The sequence below is a fragment of the Sciurus vulgaris genome (genome assembly GCF_902686455.1).
Source record: "Sciurus vulgaris genome assembly, chromosome: 8".
Classification (NCBI taxonomy): Eukaryota; Metazoa; Chordata; class Mammalia; order Rodentia; family Sciuridae; genus Sciurus; species Sciurus vulgaris.
In genome coordinates, this window is record NC_136468.1 from 69,730,485 (window position 1) to 69,751,988 (window position 21,504).

The window sequence follows — 21,504 nt, forward strand, 5'->3', positions numbered from 1 at the left end:
ACAGGGAGATATGGTAAGATCTTTGTCATTTTGATGTTTGTAAATTAACTTTGAATTACACTAGTGTGAGCATGGCAGCATCACTAGGGTAAGATGCACAGCACAGGGAAGGAACCAGAGTCCAAGATTCAGGAATTCCAAGGCGTTTGGTTAAATATAACTTCCTTACAATTTATCTATTCAAAGTTCTCCCCACCCCCCGTTTACAGGTAATCAAGTCAATATGTAATTAAGAAGTGCCGACTTAAATGTGTTTGTACACTCTATTTTCAACTGTTCCCAAAATTGTCTCTGGGAAGATGATCCTTTATTTACATTTCTGATATGTTGTCAATGTAGAAATAAAAACTTATATTACTCGAATGTTTTCAGACAACTTGAAAACGTGAGAAACATAAATTGAATAAATACAACCACCTTTTCTTAATCCCCAAAGGACATCTCAAAGTGTATTGCCTATTGCCAGCCCACGGACAAGAATGGGAAAACGGACAAATTGCTGTAATGCTGCGTTTTCTCCTGTTTTCAAGGACAAACTGGTTCAAGACCACCCAGTCCCAGCCCTTAACTTGTGTAGTTTAATTCTGGACACCGGAAAGTTTCTACCTCCGAGAGCGGCCCAACTGGAAAGGAGTTCGTGGCAAACGCCCCCGAGGCTTGCGCAGCGCCCCTCAGTGGTCCGGTTCTGGGCCTTCCTGGACCCCCGCCGCCCCTTCAGGAACCGTGGGTCTTCGGGCTGGCCCCCAACCTCCCTCTGAAGAAGCTGCACTGGGGGGGCCCCGAGCCTGGGTCGAAAAGCCTGAGTCATCTCCGACTCCGCCGCCAGTTAGGAACAATTATTACCAATAACCGTGGGCTCGCCGCCTGTGACCTCAGCAGGACCGCAGCCAGGGCCAGAGGGTCGGGGAGAGCCAGAGGGTCGGGAGTGGGTGGCTCGCCCGCCCCTCCCCGCTTCCCCTCCCCCCTGCCCCTCCCCCTCCCCCTCCCCGCCGCGGCGTCTGACGTCCCGCGCGTAGGGGCGGCGGAGCGGCGCGGAGAGCCGGGCGGGTTGCAGCGCGGTAAGGCCGGGCGAGACCCGCGGGCCGTGAGGCCATCGGCTGGAAAACCCAGCGGAGCCTGCCGGCCCGCGGCTTTCAGGGGGCGGGAAGGCCGCGAAGTGCAGGCTTTAAAGGAGGGAGGCGTTGGGCTGCTGGCGCGGCGACTGGCCCGAGAGGAAGTCATTGGCGCCTTGTCGCCGCCTCTCGAGTTCCGCGCGCCCTGCCGAGGAGGTGGAGAGTCCCGGCCCTCGCCTCGTCCTGGCCGGTGCCGTCCTGCCCTGTCCAGACCCGGGTGGCTGCAGGGCCTCCGTACACCCCTTGGAACAAAGCAGTGTGCCCCGGGGCCTTCAACCCAGTTTTCTTTCAAATGAAGTAAAGTAAAATAAATGTTTCTCTGTTCAGGTGTGAAGAGAAAAAAATGACAATCCAGTGGGTGGCAGTTGCAACCTTTCTTTATGCTGAAATAGGACTCATTTTAATCTTCTGTCTACCTTTTATTCCTCCTCAGAGGTAGGAAACCTTCAAATCTTTAAAAATACTAAAAATTGGATTGGCTCCTTCAGGCTGCTGTGTGACACGGAAAAGTTTTCTTAAGAGTAAAGTTTTCAGAGCCCATTAGTAAAGGGTATCCTTTTAAAAAGTTACCTAACAGAGTAGGTACTGTCTCATGACAGTGTCAAAATTTAAAACTTTATTATGTGTACAAATAATCATTTTTTTCCCTCCCTTCTCAGTAAACAAGCTGAGGCCGAGTCCCTTCTGTTGACTACATACTTTTGATACCTGTCCTGTCTTGTCATCAGGTTTTACCTTTGTTTTATTGCCCTGTATTGAAGCAGTGGAATAAATACATGTAAATTGATGTTATATTTACAATACAGCATATATAAAAAAATGTGAAATTGAGGCAGTGGAATGGCAATTTAGAAACCAAAGGCAATAAATTCTTAGTTTTGGCCTTACATAAACTGTAAAATGTTGGCATTTTTACTTTTTATTCCACTCAATGTATTAAAGCAGCTAAATGTGTAAAGTATCAGACAATGTATATAATTTACCTTTTTAGTAAAGGACCTTACAAGGTATTTAAGAACAAGTATTTCAACGCAAGCATTGACACACTTTACCTTGTAATAATCTACTCATTAGGGGTTTAGTTTTAGATCCAGGAACCTGATGGTGTGGATGGTGAAACAGATTTGTAATAAAAATATTGCAAGACATTTGTTTATACTCATGACTTAAAAGAAATATTTCACAAGTGATATCCTGGAAATATCTTCCTAAAGCACAATGTTATAAAATAATGGGCTGGATGAAACTTAAGAAGATCTTACTGTGACTCAGGGTCCAAGTAATCTTTGACAACTCTTAACTTGCTCATTATCTACTTGGATTTGACCTCTTCTCTCCTTGTCTATCAGCTATACCTTGTGGTTTTTTGTTTTGTTTTGTTATTATTTTTGTTTTGTTTTTTCCTTACTAAAGAAAAAAAAAAAAAATACTGTAAGTGGGGAGGGAATCTTCAGTTATTTCATCCAAGCCAGCTTATTCCTTAGATCACATACTGAGACCCAAAGAAGGCAAATGGCCTAACTAAGGTCACCTACCAGGTCAGGGGCAAACGCCAAACAAGAATCTGGCTTTCAGTCCAGTGCTCCTTTTCCATCATACTGCCTCTCATTGTAAACCCTCCATAATGCCACTTTTGCATTTTGGAAGTATTTGCAGCAATAGACTCCTAATTCAAAACTTTCTTCATTCGTATATATATTCAAGAGAGAGATCTTGTTTGTGAACATCTGATATATAAGTAAGGCTTGAAGATTTGCGAAGAAAAAAAAAAAGTGCTGCTTCAGTTGATCTTTTTCCGTCAAAGTGATTCATAATTGGAGATCAACCTTTTTCTTTCTTCCATATATGATTTTTTATCCATCAGGATCAAGTAGCTATTAGATTGATTTGGGCATGTGGGTATATTAATATATAAATATACTCTCATGTACAAATACAGGTAAGAAAATATGGGATATATATATATACACACACACACACACAAATAATTTATGATATATCTCTTTCTGTATCCAAATCTTTTGACCTTTTATATATGTATTACTATAATCTTCAACAAAAAGGTTTTAGTCTTCATTTAGTCTCTAATCTTCTCTCACATAACCCAGGGATGAAAGCACAGCTCAAAATCACTGCCTGGGTATGTATCCTAGTTCTCCAGTTATTACTAACTGTGATGCTGAGCAAGTTATTGACTCTAACTAATTTCCCCTTCTATAAAATAGAAATAGTACTGTGTCTGCCTCATAAGGTAATTGTATTAATTAAATAGATAACTGTATAAGAGTGCTTAAAACCAATAATATAGCAAGGACTTAATGTTTAGCTGCTCTTGAATTGAGTCTTCTTATTAATTGCTAGTTGTTCCCTGTAGGGTGTCACTTGCTTTTTCCCTCTTGTATTGACCTTTGAAAATAGGTTAAGTGAATTTACCTTTGGACCTAGATCAAGGTATTACCACTTATGTTCTCTTTTTAAAATAGAGAAGTTTTGTAATATAGAATTTGAAACGCACCTCTATAAAAATGCTTGGAACTGAAAGCGTAGAGACCAAAAAAAATTGCTTCATCTGTTATCAGTCCCTTTTCCCATCAACTTCAAGTCATTATTTAGAGTTGTTTTCAAATGTTATCAATTAATGATTCGTCATAATCTTACAGTAAAATTTTTTTTAAAAAGTTAGAAGTTGCATGAAGTGTATTAAGTGCTTCTTACCTTTGTCTCCTTTAGACTCAGTTAATATGTTTTTCATTTAAAATCCTCATATACAAAGTTTATCATCTTTCAAATTATAGGGTGGATTCTTTGTCACTCTTTGCCATTTATTATTCATTCCTTCTTAACTCTTGTGTTTTTTCTACTGCTTATTCTGTCTAGACCATTTACCCCATCTTATTTCCTCTGTGTTCAGATCTTGATCTGGATAGCAGGTAAATTACATAGGTAATACATATGTAAAAATTACATGGATATATACATATGTAAAAATTTATCAAGCTATGTAAGATTTTTTTCACTTTTATATATGTAGTACCTCAATTTTTTTTTTAATTCTCTCATGATTAAAATAGAGAAACTTTTATTTGGAGTAGGTATTAAAAGCATACTATATAAGAATAAATATTCAGAGAAACCTCTTCTGAAGCGGTGGTAATTTTTGGACCAGTAGACTCATTTCTGAGTCATCACTCTGACTAGGGAAAATGATATAAATAACTTTGATCAACAATACAACATTTTACTCTTAAGAATTCCCTTTTTTTAACTGGGTGTGGTGGTATATTACCTGTAACCCCAGCTGAAGGCTGAGGCAAGAGGATCTCAATTTCAGGGACAATATAGCAATATAGCATTACTATGTCAAAAAAAAAAAAAAAAAAAAAAAAAAACTTTTTTTTTTTTTAAGTTGCCAGACAAAAGATAATCAAATGTCAGATTATTATTAAATATGAAAGAGTTGTTCTCTGTTTCATGAAATATTGTCAAAGAATTAGTAAATTTAAAAATTAAATGTTTCTTTTTACTTGTCACAGTACCACCAAAAGGTCACTTTAGAAAGTATTTCAAAACCTACTTTTTTTGTAATATGCCTAATATAATTATATTGCTTTGCAGATGGCAGAAGATTTTTTCATTTAGTGTATGGGGTAAAATTGCAACTTTCTGGAACAAGGCTTTTCTTACCATTATAATCCTATTGATTGTTCTGTTTCTAGGTAAGTCCTAGTACTAGATCCTTCCTTTGAATAAGCATAACTCTAGTTCTTTTTTAACAAATTTCTTGATTTTTAGTTAAGCTGATGTTGTCATTGGTATGTAGTTGAATTTATGCAATATATTGATATAATACATTGATATTATATTGAGTAGATATTGATTTTTTGCCACATTTTTTATTTGGTACATTACAGTTGTACATAATGATGGGATTTGCTGTTGCATAATCATACATATATAATATATAATTCAGCCAGTGTCACTCCTGAGTACTTCCTCCTACCCCTTGTTCCCTTTCCTCTATTGATCTTCCTTTGATATACCCACGTTTATAGCAGCACAATTCACAGTAGCCAGACTATGGAACCAGCCTAGGTGTCTGTCAACAGATGAGTGGATAAATAAAATGTGGCATATATGCACAATGGAACTTTATTCAACCAAAAAGAAAAATTGAAATCATGGCATTTGCAGGAAAATGGATGGAACCAGAGACCATCCTGTTAAGCAAAATAATTCAAACTCAGAAGGTCAAAGGTCATATGTTCTCTCTCGTATTTGGAATCGAGAGAGGAAAAAAGGAAAAAGGTGGAGGTGGATTTCCTAAAAGTCAAAGGGAGATCAGTAGATATTGATATTTTGATACACATTTGATATTCTGTGTGCAGAGATATTAATTTCAGGGAAGTACAGGGATTCTTGTTAACCTTTTAAAGTTATTTGAAGGTTTAAATGCAATAATGCATAGCCCACTTTTCAGTTACCAGATATTGTTTCTCATGGCAACCAGTTTCTCATGGCAACAGTCCTGTGTTACATGAGTATCCTAAGTACCCAAGGGCTTACCTGCTAGGGAAAAAGAAATAGAATCTTTAGACTCAGAAGGAATCTTAAATATGAACTGTGCATCTTGATAGAATCCTAGTTAAAAAATGACACCACCACAGATTTGGAGGCTACTGTAAAAATTTGAACATAGAGTAATTGTTAGATGTTAGGGAATTTTTTTTTTTTACTATAATTATAATAGTATAATACTATTATACTATTACTTTACTATACTATTACTTTACTATAATTATAACATTTTGTATTGCAACTTATAGCCTGTGGGCCAGAAGTGTATTTTTTGTTAATAAAGTTTTATTGAAACATATTGTCTATGCCTATTTCCACAGATAACTGCTGATTGTTGCATCCATAACATCTAAAACATCACTCTATACAAAAAAATTTACTAATTTATGTAGGAGAAATGTGTTCTTAATCTGAGGAAGTGCATGCTGAAATATTTAGGAGTAAAGTGTCATAATTATTACAACTTGACTTTCAAATGCTTTTAAAAAGACAAATATGGGGCTGGGGTTGTGGCTCAGTGGTGGAGCATTTGCCTCACACATGTGAGGCACTGGGTTTGATCCTCAGCACCACATAAAAATAAATAAAATAAAGGTATTGTATTCACCTACAACTAAAAATATTTTTTAAAAAGACAAGTATGGCAGATTATTAATAATTGTGGAATCTAGGTGATGGGATTATAAATGTTTTTTGGACAGATTGACCATCTCTAATCTGAAAATTTGAAATCTAAAACGTTCTAGAATCTGGAACTTTGAGCACCAACATGACACCACAAGTGGAAACTTCCATACCTAACCTCATGTGTTGGATACCAGTCATAACACACACACACACACACACACACAAAAGAAAAACAAAAATAGGAAGAAGACCATTAGAGTAGAAGAAGGGGATCAAAAAGGAGGGAAGGAGGAAGGGGACAAAATCTATCAAATTATGCTTTGGTCATATATGAATATACCAAAATGAATCCCACTTATATATGTATGATTATAATATACTAGTTATAATAATAGAAATAGATTAGTACAGCAAGCAAATCGGGGGAGGGAAAGGGAAGGTAGTAAGGATTAAGATTGATCAAATTATATGCATATACAAATAGACATAATGAATCCCACCATTATGTATAATTATAATGTGCCTTTAAGAAATAAGTTTAAAAACACAAGCAAATTGTGTGTAATTGACTTCAGGCTATGTGCATAAGATTTGTATAAAAATTAAATGAATTTCATGTTTAGACTTGAGTCCCATCTTTAAAGGATCTTAGCATGTACATGCAAATATTAAAAAAATAAATAAATCCCAAACACTTCTGAATGTAAGCATTTCAGATTAAGGATACTCTTGACTGGTGTTATTTTTCTTCAGCGTGTTTGAAATTTGCATAGTAACAATATTTTAGATGTTTTAGAGCTTTAAAATTCTTACCTAAACAAATTCTGTGAGTCTTCATAATCACCATTTTTTAATGAAATAACTGAGTTCAACAGACTATGTGAATTTTATCTCAAGCTGTTATAAAAAATAAATTCAAATGATTGTCAAAATGCCCTCAATTTTCTAACTGGGCTCTCTTTCCTTGTGTGGCAAAAACTTTCCCAGGAATGCTGATGGTCACTTGAAAAGAACATTCAAACTTGTGCCTCTTCTGGCTTTTAAGACATATAAGGTGATGCAAGAATCACCTTAAGATTAAGAATGCACTAAGTGACTATAAAGCTCTAATTTTAAAATGCACTAAACATATACACTGGTATCTATTTTGCACTAGAAAGAAGTAGTACACCTACATCTGAGATGTGTCAGAATTGAAAGAATCAAAGGAACAACTATTTGAACATTTCCAGTATTAGGTGCCTCAGTAGTCAGGGAAGTGTATGCCACCATAGATCAAATCCCATTTTAACATACTCTGCTGTTGGAAATTTAAGCATAGCCAAATATTTCTAAAATTATTTAAATTATATAAAGTAATAGTAGCTATTTAAAAAAACACTGGTCCTGTAAGAAAAATTGGGTCATTTCTTGGAATTTTTGTTAATGGGATATTGCATTAAATTCCTGTCAATAGATGAAATTTTAGTCATTCTTAAGGATAGGGTAAAAATTAAAAGTTTGTAGAATAGCATGAAAAATAATACAATGATGGCAAGTCCATGATGGATTTTTAATGCTGTAGGAACTTGGAAAAATTATTAAGCTGATCCAGTCAAGAATATATCCAGCCTAAGTGTTGTATATCCAAAACTACATAGATGTAACCATATGGAGAATGTCCATTATGTAATTCTCAGCTTGAAAAAAAAATCTACAAAAGGCGTCTTGGGGAAAAATAAAGCAGATAATGCAGTTTAAAAATGGATGAAGGAACTTAATAATTTTTATAATGTCTAATCTATCCATTTACAAAATACCTGCATTGAGGATGATACCCTCCCAGGTGCTAAAGATGGAAAGAGAGTCCCTACATACAGTCAGTTATTAAAAAGTTTAATCAGTTACTCAAACTGCGTCTTTTTTTTCTAATGATTTTATATTCTTAAAGTATTGTTTTCTCTTTTATTGTGATAGATGCTGTGAGAGAAGTAAGGAAATATGCCTCTATTCATACCATTGACAAGAGCTCAACCAGCAAACTTGGTGCCTATGAACATACACAGATGAAACTTTTTAGGTCTCAAAGAAATCTTTACATTTCTGGATTTTCATTATTTTTTTGGCTGTAAGTTTAAAAAAAAGTTGAATCACAATTTTTTTTGAGGGGTGGGTATTAGGGGTTGAACTTGGGGGTACTTGACCCTGAGCCACATCCCCAGCCCTACTGCATATTCTATTTAGAGACAGGGTCTCACTGAGTTGCTTACTACCTCACTTTTGCTGAGGCTGGCTTTGAACTCACAATCCTGCCTCAGTCTCCTGAGCTACTGGGATTACAAGCATATGCCACCAAGCCCAGCTTGAATCACAATTTTAAAACATTGTTCAGGTTTATGTCTCTCTCTCATTTTTTCCATGTATATGAAGACTTATTTACTGACATCTTCATAAAGGAACTCGGGTGAAATAACCAAGTGGCAAGCAATTGTTATAGTTCATAGGACCTAACACAATAGTCCCTGCCTCTCTCTCTCTAGCTTTCTTTAGTACTGTAATACTTACTGTACATTCCAACCACACTCACCTTCACTATTCGCTCATCCATTCTTGGAACAAATTGAGTTTCGATATAGCTAGCTCCTTCCCACTTCATGGTCTTCACACAAGCTATTTCTTGTACCAGAACACCCTTCCCCTTTTCCTCTTTACTTTTCCTTTCACTTGCTCATTCTTTAGACCTTCTCAGGGAAGCCTTCTGTGGCCATCACTCCCACCAAAAGTAGGTAGGTCTTCTGTTATATTCTATCTTATATATATATATACTTTCATTCCTAGTATCATTTACAATTGTAATTAAATACTGTTTTGGTCCTCCAACTAGAACCTAAACTCTTTGAAGGCAGGGACTTAATTTATTTTCTGCTGTGTCCCCAGTGCCTAGCACAGTGTTTAATACTTAGCAGTTCCTCAGTAAATATCCCTGAATGAATAATTGAAGAGATTAATTATAATTTCTAACAATGAAAATTACCTATGAACAGATGTGAACAAGCAGTTTTTAGGCTTGGTCAAACGTGTACAATGCTCTTTAAATACCATATTTTGAACTGGTCAGGGAAAAAAAGATTTCTTATTCAGGTCTTACTGTCTTGATATTGAGGCTAAAGAGTTGTACAAGAAAAAAAATTTTAAAAAGTACCACTGTATGCACAAGGCCTTGCGTTCTGTCTTCAGCACAACAAAACGAGAGAGAAAAGTACCACTGAACCTATATTCCAAATGCTAGTCTTCTAATAAAGATTTCAAAGTAGTGAGACACAGACTTGTGTTAACTGAGAGACTTGGATTTTTAAAAAAAAGGTGTGTGTTCAATTTAAACATCACTTTCTCTGCCACCACACCTCTGTACCTAATAGGGAGTCATTTGATAATGGCTCTTGGGTTAAAGTCACAATTACCAATTGGTCTAGTTATGCATTATTCTAATTTTTTTTTTCCTTAGAGTGTTGAGACGTCTGGTTACACTTATTACTCAGCTGGCAAAAGAACTATCAAATAAAGGAGTGCTTAAAAGTCAAGCAGAAAATACTAATAATGCTGCGAAAAGATTCATGGAAGAGAATGAAAAACTAAAAAGGGTATTTAATCTTTGTAACAGTTTGTATGAATGTTGTTGATGTTGAACAATAATGATATTGTTCTATGGAATGATTGTATCTAAAGTACTTTTACTGTTCTCTTAGTTTGCTTGTTCTCATTCTTTTTTCTCTCTCTCCATAGTAAATTAATATCTGTGAACCTATTTCCTATGATTCAAAGAGAAGATATTCAGAGAATATGAATTTTAATTTCTTTATTACCATTAATTTTACTTCATAACCCAAACTAAATCTTTGTGATTCCTTTTCCATTTATTTCTCAGTTAAAGTATAATTGGTTGTATAAAAAGCAGAGGGAGTTCATTACGTCTAGATTGATGATTGCACATAATAGTTTTAAGTCTTTAATTTAGTGATGCTACTGATAGTCCTGCTTTGAGAATCCTGTATTATCCTTCCCCAGACATTCAGTGTGGATTAGGTACTGGTGTTTTTTCCCATTGACTAAAAAGAACAAATGGAAAAATGAAAGACACAAAATTACTTTGGATATCTTTCTTTCATAAATTTAAAATTTAGGAGTCAGATCTCAAAGCTTCAGTGTTTTTGGTTCATATTAAGTCCCATCAGTTTGACTCAGTTTCCTTAGGAAAAAAGAATCAATAGAACTATTCAGAAGAGAAACACATTTTCTTAAAGAAAGCATTTCTAAAATAATGCAATAAGATTATTTTTCTATTATGAATTAAAGAAACGCAAGCCATCATTATCATTACACCAAGTTATAGTTTTGTAAAAAAGTATTTTGAGTCAAAGAGTAGAAAATTAAAATCCTTGCCTAAATCCTAATGTCCAGTCTCTTACAGAAAGAACAATTAGCACCCCCTTTCATCAATTCTAAATGTTAGCTGTTCATGATAGAGTATGAAACTTTCTAAAATCTATTGAATGAGGCAAAACTTATTGCAAAAAGTTGTGAATGATTCTACATTATTATGGTCACCTATTCAAAGCCCATATTTTATTTTTTTATATTCGCATCATTTACTGTAACAAAAAATGTAAAGAAAGATCTCTATTCATAGAAACAATTCAAATGTGTTTCTTTTGAGTAGATTGGTAGCATGTTTTAAGGAAACTTTTAGAGTACAGGAACCAGTTTAAATTTTTCATTTGTTCTGTTTCAAAAAGTCATTGATCTATCAAATTCTTATAAATTTGCTTCAGTATTTTCTGTACTCAGAAGCAAGCAATAGTCATTTTTGCTCCTTTTGGAATGTTTCAACAGCACAGTCAACTTTATTTTGTGCTTTAATGCTACTTGTATCATTTTTATTCTTTGATCTCATTTCAGTGATAAAAAACAAAATCACAGTTCCCAAAGCTTTGATTAACATATGATGGCAGAATTCAAAAGTACATAGCCTCATTTTTATGAAAAGACTTGCCATGTACTCATATTGATTATATATAATGTATAAATTATATACATTACCTGAGAGTAATGAATTATAACTACTGTTATAATTACTACTGTTATAAAAACTACTGTATTTTCCTCTTCAATTGTCTTCCTCTTATTCTTCAGCTCTACAAAAATGTATTTAAAGTTTTGATACTATTATTTTTCCCATGTGTACCATAATTAGTGCACTTAAACTTCCCTTGTCCTTCAGAAAATCACTTTTCTCAAAACATTTTTGAGATTTGCTTTTGGAATTGTTTTCAGAGCCTTTTACCCTTGCAAGAAGGGGATCTATTTTATGGTCACTGACATCCCACAGTTTCTTCTTTTTTATTTTCTTTTCCTGTGGTTCCATATTGTCTTGGTTCCCTGCTTCCTGCATAACTGGGACCTAATCAGTGGTGCTGAATCATCACAAAAGGCATAGATAATTGGGAACTAAAGCTAGTATACAGTGGGAAGAAAGTCTGTGAACTGGACAAAAATTCTGTCAGTGCTCAGAATTTAACTAACTGACCAGTAACGTGAACAATAAAAGCCATAGGTGAGAATATAAAAGAAGAATTTGATTTCAAGTTCTTCATGTGGATTTTGAAATATTAGCTAAGGAAGAAACAAATTGTCTCTTTGTTCTCTATCAGAGGCATATTATGTAGTACAAAGCTCATTATTTTGAGATCCAGGAGACTTGGGTGCCAGACCGAGCTCTACCAGCAATTAAGTAATTAGCAATGTGACCTGGGATAAGTTACCTTGTATGTTCTGGGCTTCAAGTTTCCTTACCTATAAATAAGAGTTAACACTATGTCAAGTATTGCTTCAAATGCTTGAGAATAAGGTATTAACTCTTAATTCTCACAACAATCCCATGAGGTTTATATTTTATTATCTACATTTTACAGGTGAGGAAACAGGTGCAGAACTTGCACAAATCACAGCCAATTTTCTGAGTAACAAAAAGTTTGAACCTAAGCACCCTGACACTAGAATCCAAATTTAAAATCACATTGTTCTCTGCCCTCAACTCCTGTGCTGTTATTAAAATGACATGTAGTTAGTGCCTAAGACCCTGTTCTATTCTGCCTCTCAATTAAAGGAAATAATTACAGAAAACTAACTTTTAATGTAAGTGTTTTAAAATAATAATATGGAGCTTTGCTTCACACAGACTTTTTGTTTAAGTCACTTAACCAAGGTGTGGGATAGGGTGAGTGGGACTGGGAACACTTATGTTCTTATAACTGGTAGCTATTAAATTTCAGCTTCCAAGGCCTTTGGTCTTTCTCCAAGGTGTAGTTACACATAATAAATTTGGATGATTTTACAGATGCAATAATGAAAGCTTATTTACAAGACTGACACAAATCCAACTTTTCCAAATCATTGCCATAATAATTCGAGCAGTCACTATAAACATTCCTGCAACTCAGTGGTTCTTTTCCAATTTGAGTAATCACTGGAGATTGTATGAACTGAATTCAGTGAAGTACCAGCTATAATTGTTTTGAACTTGAACTTAGCAACAAATTAAAAGAGGTTTGGAGAAATTTTTTTGTCTTGTTCTTTTAAAAAATTATTTTTTAATTTCAAAAGTTTTGCAACTCCTTCAGTTCCAGACTGTATTTTAATCCTTCAATTTCCCAAACATGATTTTAAGATTATATAATGTATTCATTAGAGCTTTAATTCCTCCTCTGACCTGCCTAATTTCTGTTATAGGACAGTAGTACTGTATTTGGTATTGTGCTACAGTTTTTATGCTCAACTTTTCATTCCTACTAAAGTTACCTAAGAGCAGAAATCATGTTTCTCTTATAGCACCTTGCATTATGAAATATTTGCCTGTAGTCAATACTCAGTGTAAATTTGTGTAAGTTTTGTTTGTTGACTGTATCAACTTACATTAAAAAATGAATCACCCTTCCCTTAAAATTCTTATCTCAGTCTGTATAAAATTCTTATGAGTTGCTTTTTTACCAGACTGTGGAAGCTGCCAATATTAAGTTGTTGCCACTTTATTTAGTCCACCAACCCATGCTAGTGGTTACATATTTTAGTTTTGAAATATTTATTTATTTATCTTGGTAACTTAAATTCCTTAATATTTCTTTCAGTCACCTTTCTAGTTCTAATAATAGTGATAATTTCTATCAATACAAATTACAGAGTGTTTATTCCATTTTTTAAAATATATTTTTAGTTGTAGATGGACACAGTAACTTTTTTTTTTTAATGTGGTTCTGAAGCTAGATCACAGTGCCTCACATATGCAAGGCTGCAACCTCAGCCGTTCTATGATGTTTTTATTTTAATCAGTTATTTTACTGTTGAGATCTTAATTTTTCCTGCCTAGAAAAGATAAGGTACAATTTTTTTGTAAAGCCAGAATAGATTTCAAAATATAAAGAACATTGTAAAGAATTAACTGCTGAATAAAAATAATCTGGGGACTATTCAATGAAAATTAGATAGAATTGTCCAACCATAGAGATGGCTCTGTTATTTTCCATTTATCCATTTCTACCCTGACAACTTTATATTCTTTCAAATTTGTCTGTATAAAAAATAGTCTTCTGGGCATGGTCACGCACTCCTGTGATCCCAACAGCTCTTGAGGCTGAGGCAAGAGGATCTCAAGTTCAAAGCCAGCCTCAGCAACTTAGGCACTAAGCAACTCAGTGAGAACCTATCTCTAATAAAAAATATAAAATAGGTCTAGGGATGTGGCTCAGTAGTAGAGCACCCCTGGGTTCAATTCCCAGTCCAAAAAAAATAGTTTTGAATAAACAGCTCTGCAAGCAGAACTTAATGGTTTTTCAGTTACTATCAACTTCTGAACTTATTTCCTTAGATTTATGTCATGCACTTAATTGAGGAAGAGACATTCATGTTATTTATCTAAATAATTTTGAAAACAATTCTAATTATAACTTATCTAGAAATTCTTATTTTCATTTCAGAGATTTTAGCCATAATAAAAATAAATCTTTTATGTGTTTGTCAATTATCAAGTTTCTGTTAGCAAAAGTAAATTATAAAAAATGAAAGTGTAGCTTTATAGAAAATTATAAAATACTGAAAAGGACAAAGAAAAAAATAAAATCTGATAGTTGTAGATAGATTAGTCGTCCTACTTCCTATGAGAATATCTGGCTATCTCAATCTAAGCTTACTTCTGCCTGTAACTCTTTTTTGTGATAGATCTTGAAAACCACGGATGAAGAAAACACTTTTGAAACAGAAAATAAAAAACTAGTAGAAGACCAGGAAAAACTGAAAACTGAATTAAAGAAGACTTTAGATGGTAACTTTGTGTGCATGTGAAAAAGTGAAAAGACTAGCATATTTTATGCTGTTGCATTTCACTGTTTCCCTAAAACAAAATTAATGCCTAAATGTCCTTCTGGCCAAAATTCCAAGAATGACCTATTTATAAATTCCTGCTCAAATATGAAGATAAAACATTGGTTCAGCCAAGAGAAACATGTTCTGTTATGCAGAGAAACATGTAGGTGTTTCAGATCTGTGTTGTAAATACAAATGTCCGTGCCTTAGTAGAAGAGTTTTGTTCCTGAAAAGTTGCTTGTAAATACATTTTTGTAAAATGAGTCACATTTTTCCATCGTCATATATTACTACTTTCATAGAAACAAGTCACAAAAGGACAGTTTTGGTTACAAGAAAATATATTGCTTATCCCAAGTTCTAATATTTCCTACCCACTAGATAAAAGGAAAGCATTCCTTGAAAGAGATGGATAGACACAGTAAGCAACAATCTAGGGTGGTAGCTGAGAATTCAAGTGCCTCATTCCAAAAAAAACATTGCGTTGTAGGCTTGAAGGAGAATATCCCCAACTCCATTTTCATGAAGGCAGCTGTTTGTTCTACATTAAAAGAAAAAAAAAAATGTTCTAACAGTATTTTCTTCCTAATCAAAGAATAAAACATTATTGCCTACAGCTGCGTAGCACAAAAAAAGTTGACATCCCAAATCCAATATCATTATAGAAAACTGGTTATAAGTGTGTGACTTGACCTCTGGCACATTTCTGCATATAGGAACAACTGTTCCTTATCTGTTGGCTAGATTCTGGAGAACTTGTCATCCAGTCAAGGTTAAGATAATAACAATGCATAGACCATGTCCAATTTCAAATTGCTTCTACTTTAAATTGAAGATAAGCTGGAGAATATTTGTGACTGAATCTACCTACTTTCTGCCACTTGTAAGTTTAGGTTTCCTTTTAGCAGGTCTAAGTACAATAAAAGTTCCTTGAACTACAACATTGCTATTATTAAATATCTGTTTTCATTCTTTGGAAAGGATTTACTGCATCAAGATATATTTGAATTTTAAATTGAAAGTCCAAAGATAAAAGCTAATTCTATAAACAAACTGAAAATTCACAGAATATTTTAAGGATGCAAAATTCTTTAATCACTTTTTTCTATATCTTATTTAAAGTTAAAAAAAAAAAAAAGACAATTTACAGGCAATAAGTTAAAAAAATAACCAAGGCTGGGGTTGTGGCTCAGTGGTAGATCTCTTGCCTAGCACATGTGAGGCACTGGGTTACTGGGTTCAATCCTTATCACGACATAAAAAAAATCAATAAATAAAGTTTTAATAAAATAAATAAATAAATTACCTTTCTAGACAAAGTGGCATATTATTTGGTTGGTATAATTTAGCTCAAAATTGAGGACTCTTATAGTTAGTAGTGATATATATTGTGCAATTACAAAAATTTGGACATGATAAAAAATTGAACATTTACATGAAAATTTAGTAGTCACCTACCCTCTGCAGTAGTCATTTCAGAAAAGAAAGTAGGTTCATTTTTTACTCAGCATGAAATGTTGCTGCTAATCCTTTTAGAGAATTCAAGAAGCTATTTCCAAACCATCTTAAATGAGTTAAAAATGAAAAACAGAAAGAAAAGAAAATGAATGACATTGTTTCAAAATCTTTCTTTTATGTCAGCCAAGAAAGTCTTTTCTCTCTCTCTTTTTTTTTTTTTTTTTTGTTCTTGATAGTTATACATGACAGTAGAATGTATTTTGACATATCAAATGTACATGGAGTATAACTTCCCATTTTGTGGATGTACATGCTGTGGAATTTCACTGGTCATGTATTCATATATGAACATAGAAAAGTTATGAATCTGTTTTCTTATAAGCAAGTGGTACAAAAATAAAAGACAAGAATAGGCTGTAGACCTTGTTATGCCTTTCTTAACCCTGCTCAATTTTTAATTAGCTTCCTAAGTCTGATATAAAAATAAACTCAGTATTATATGAGTATTTCTTTGAAAGACAAATTAGATGTTTGGAGAAAATGAACTCTTTGATAATATAGGCATTGTATTTAAAATCTGATAACAAGAGATACCAGCTTCCGTGTTTGAAATGTAGACTACACAACTCCTTTCAAAGTGAAGGAGTATTGAGAAAAAAGCAGATTTTACCTGTTTGAGTATGCCCAGTTTGGTTCCTGCAAGATGTTTAATATTTTATGAACACATTTTATTTACCCAAAGTTAGTTTTTAGATAACATTCTTAATAACCTTGAGAAGCTCAAAAGTCCCATTTCTAAAGAAGACATTTCTTTGGCAACATTCTCTTCAACCAGTCAGACTCATGAAGGCAAGAATGAAGAAATTATATTAATAGAGTGGATTTAGATGAATTCATCAGTATAATACTTTACATATAATACCACTCAAAAATATTTATTGATTCCTAAAAATTTAGGGTATTAAGGTGACAGTGTTTAAGAAGTGTTCAGTAAGGACTTTTATATTTGCAAATTTAGTAAAAAGCAATGTTGAGAGAGACAGAATGTTTTCCATATGAATTTTCTTGCCTTTGGTGTTTCTTAAATTTAAGTGAAACATTTTCTCCCAAGTATATTCGTGGAAGTGTAAATACAAAGTTTTATGAAATTAATAAGCCCCAAATTAGAAAAATGGCATTCTGAAGGCAGTTATTAAGAATGCTCTATCAGTAGTGCCAAACGTCATTAGTTTTTAACCACCAGTTCAGATTTTGACCAGTTAGTAACCTATTCCTGTACTTCAGTATAGAATATCACCCTACAGATCTAAAAGAGAGTATGCATATCCCAAAGCACCTAATTTACACTTCAGCAAATAAGGATAAAATCACAGTTCTCTAAATGTATTGATGAACTTAAGAGTGGCAGAAAAATAAGTGAAATGTCATTACTCTTCTTAGTGAGAGGAGCAAAGTGTATAGCAGACTCGTCAGTTAGAAGTTGGTAGTCACCCTAGGAAGCAATGAATGATAATGCTGTAAAGTTGAGAAGTCAATAGATGGGTCTCCCAAGAAAGGATGGTTAATTTGAATATGTTGATATTCTTTCCTCCTGCCTTATTTCTACCTAGATGTGCATGTTCACTAGACCTTCATGGTAAATACTTCTATGATGAATATATGAGCTTTTAGCAGATTTATGTTTTTTGCCAAGTGAGTTACAGAAGTTAAACTGGACAAATCTATATAAAAACACTTTAAATTAGGAAAAACATACACCAAACTATTAATACACAATGGTTATCTCTGGAATGTATAATAAATGACTTTTTCTGGATTTAAATTATTTTCTATAATACATGGATTTATTCAGTGAGAAAAAAATTTTTTTTCTTAATCTCTCTTACAAATATCCTAGTAGTCTGAGGCAGAAGTTTTTGGCTTGAATTATCTAATTAATGGTCTATGCCAAGCTGTACTTTGAGGGTGGACCTTAAATATGAGAAGTTGTTTAACTTTAATGCTCTTATATGAATTTTACTTTTCAAAGTCTCTGAAAATGCACTGGATAATTTTGGTCAAGTCCTTAACCCTTTCTAAGTAACAGTTTTCTATAAAACAAGGGAATTGATTAATTTTAATTTTTTATATCACCCCATAACATAACCAAGCAGAAATGAGCATCAAGAATTATTTTCACTGTTGGCTTTTTGACACTTAAATTATGTTTATTTTCCATAAGAGAGAACTTTGCACAGTATCTTCCCTTTCCCCCAAACTTAAGTTCAGCAAGTGGTTAATTAAATCATATTCTTACTTCAGAAAAAAATGTCTTGTGCAGTCATTAAGACAGGACCTGGCATGTTTTATCCATCTGTTAGCTCACAGTCTTGAATGTTTAACTCTCTTGGGTGGGGCATTGGGAAGGAAAAAAGGGCATGTGCCAACATAACAATTTCTCATTATCTTAAGAGTTTGGTTGGTTGTTTAGAACATCTGTTGATATGGAATAGTAGACCTTCACAGGAAAGGAAAAGTGATTTGAGAAAAGAAATGAGCATGTTCTTTTCATTATTAAAAATAGATCTCTAGAGATCATTCCAGCTGAGAGCCTTTACTTATAGAAATATAACTCTAAGTAGTCACTGTATGTAAAAGAGAGTAAAGTACCTTTTTTTTTGGGGGGGGGGCGTGCTGGAGATTAAACCCAGGGCCTTGTGCTTATGAGGCAAGACTCTACCAACTGAGCTATGTCCCCAGCCCATAATTTTCTATTTTATCAAAATTTTACATATACATAATTTGAAAGGACAGATATTAATATGAGACTTATAATGAACAACAGTCTCCTGATGCTCTTCCTGATGAGTTCTCATGAGGCTCCACTCCCCAGAAGTAAATATATTCAGTTCATTGGACTATTCTGATATTTGCCTTACAGTCTGAGATATTATCTTTGGTTTTAGGTAGAAGAAAAGGCCTTAGATCTTGTATTTCACCCAACTCCTTATACACTTTGATTATCCCCCTCCATCCTTTCAATATAAGCATATCATAATTTTTATTACATTGTGTTATTAACTAGTTCCCTTTGCCTTTCTTAGATTCCATATTTTCTACTTTGTGTTTACTCTCATTTTTGGTAAAGCATTTAATCCACTAGCTCCCCAAGGAAAAAAGGGATGAGCAATAAACAATTTTTAAAGCCTTGAATGTATGAAAATATTACTTTTGTCTTACCATTGGTTAAAAACTGCTTAACCTCAGAAATTTGAAGATGATGCTCCATTATCTCTGGCATCCATTGTTTCTGCTGAGCATGGTCAGAGCCATTTCACTTCCTGACTTTGTTTGTTGTCTATTTGTTGTGGTCTTTTATTTTGTGGTGCTGAGGACCAAATCCAGGGGTTCTGCATGGTCAGCACACACTCTACCACTGAGCTACGTCCCCAACCCCTGTTTTGTCTTGTTTTGCCTTCAGGAAATTTGTAAAATCTATTGTTTTGCCTTCAGGAAACTTGTAGAATCTAAAGGAGACAGAATCAATAGGATTGTGTTGTATGAGAGAGAATAAAAGTTTAAGATGACTCCAGTTTTCTAGTTTGGTTGACTAGATAATGCTTTTAACAGAGATAAGAACCAGAGGAGTAGTGGGGTGTTTTATTTTGTTCAGGGGCAGGGGAAGGCAGAAATAATTAGTTTGGTTATACTCAGTTTGGATATTCTAGTGAAAATGTGTAAAGAATAGTTGGAAATAAAAATTTGAAAACTCAGTAGAAAGGTAGTCCCAGGATAGAATCTAAACCATCATACATCCTAGAGTCACTGTTAATCAGAGTTGATAGGCTTGCCAAGGAAGATGATTGAGAAGGGAAAAGTCTGAACACAGACTTTTTTTCCGGCATATAACATTTGAGGATTAGGCTAAGAGGTTTTACCTGATGACGATTCCATCTATGATTATTTAATTACTAGTAAAGATTTCCTGGATTGCAGGGGAATACCTACTTTCAGTGTGTATAAATAATATTAAACTTTACTGATGATCTAGAAGATACTTATAGTATAAAATACTATGTGTAATAAATGCAAGTAAAATTCTCTTGTATGATTTTACTCTGTAAAAGATATTTTGAAATTGCCAAAAGGAACAGAGTGTATTAGAAGTGCATGGCTAATAGAAGTTGGGGGAGGTTAGGGTATATGAAGAAACTGAAACTGGGAAGCAAATGCCATTGCTCTTTGAACTTCCCCACCTCCTCTCCTTTGGACTACTTCCACAATTTGATATTTTCTTCAGAAGCTTGACAAAATTTTCCTTCATTTCCTTGGGCTCTTTCCATCTTGTTTTGCTTTCTTTTTAGTTGTTAACAAGAGATTGCTGTCAAGGATAAAATTTATGAACCCAACATATATGAAAACTTGTATTTTATTTCACTAAGCTTTCTCATAAATTAATTTTCTTCGACTTCTACACTGAATCAGTAGCGTATTCTTCTGCTTCGTAGAATGCTACTACAACCTTTTTGAACCAAGTACCCCCCAACAGTTTTTGTAGGATCAGCTCCTGGGATTTGAAATACTACATATGATCAGAAGATTGCATAGTAAGGAACTTAGCAATTTGTAATCTTTGCTCGTTTCTGTTTTTGAAATTGTATCTGCCCATGTACAACTTATTGTGTTGAAATCTGTGAAGGACACCCAAGATGAATAAATAAACGGTCATCACAATCTTCAAGGATATATGGTTAGGAAGGTAGACAGATTCACTGATAATAAAAATGTAAAGTGAGGAGTTATAAAAGCCAAAGTTAAGGTATAATACAAAGGACTATGGTAGTGCAGAGGAGCACATGATTGATTGTTACTGAAATAGTTGGGGGGAATTTAGTGGAAGAGTTATCATTTTTCAACTGAGCTGTAGGCATCAGTATTCGATATTTCAGAAGCAAAGATGAGCAGTGAGTATATTCCCCTAGTCTTGAGAATACACTCAAGCAAAGGATGAAAATCCATTGTGGAGAAACTCAGTGATTGATGGCAGAGTGCAGTGGGAATGATGAGGCTGGCAAGAAAACAGACAAGATGTGGGAGTGCTTGAGTACCATGTTTAGAGTCCAGAATGTATTCTCAAGAAAGTATAGAAACAGCAACAGAATTTTGGCCTTGGGGAAGTTAGTAGTTCTTCATGGAGTTGTCATGCATACAAAGCATGTAGTTCAGTGTTAAGACTCACTATCTGTTAAATATTATTCTATTATAAAACTTTCCACGTTAGTAGGAAATGACTGAAATAAAAAGATTTTAACTGTCAACTTAGAAAAAATTACCATAACCAAAACATTTTTCTCAAGTTCAA

General features: G+C 34.2%; 1 protein-coding gene across 1 annotated transcript in view; it reads left to right on the forward strand.

Annotated features, from left to right (window-relative positions):
- The first annotated feature begins 939 nt into the window (after positions 1 to 939).
- BCAP29 (B cell receptor associated protein 29) overlaps positions 940 to 21,504 on the forward strand; it is a 36,481-nt gene continuing 15,916 nt past the window's right edge. Inside the window, exons 1-6 of the mRNA XM_079150037.1 lie at positions 940 to 1,058; positions 1,440 to 1,547; positions 4,728 to 4,828; positions 8,271 to 8,421; positions 9,799 to 9,934; positions 14,562 to 14,664. Of these exons, the coding sequence (XP_079006163.1) occupies positions 1,456 to 1,547; positions 4,728 to 4,828; positions 8,271 to 8,421; positions 9,799 to 9,934; positions 14,562 to 14,664 (583 nt within the window). The 5' untranslated portion in view covers positions 940 to 1,058; positions 1,440 to 1,455. The remainder of the gene's footprint in view (positions 1,059 to 1,439; positions 1,548 to 4,727; positions 4,829 to 8,270; positions 8,422 to 9,798; positions 9,935 to 14,561; positions 14,665 to 21,504) is intronic.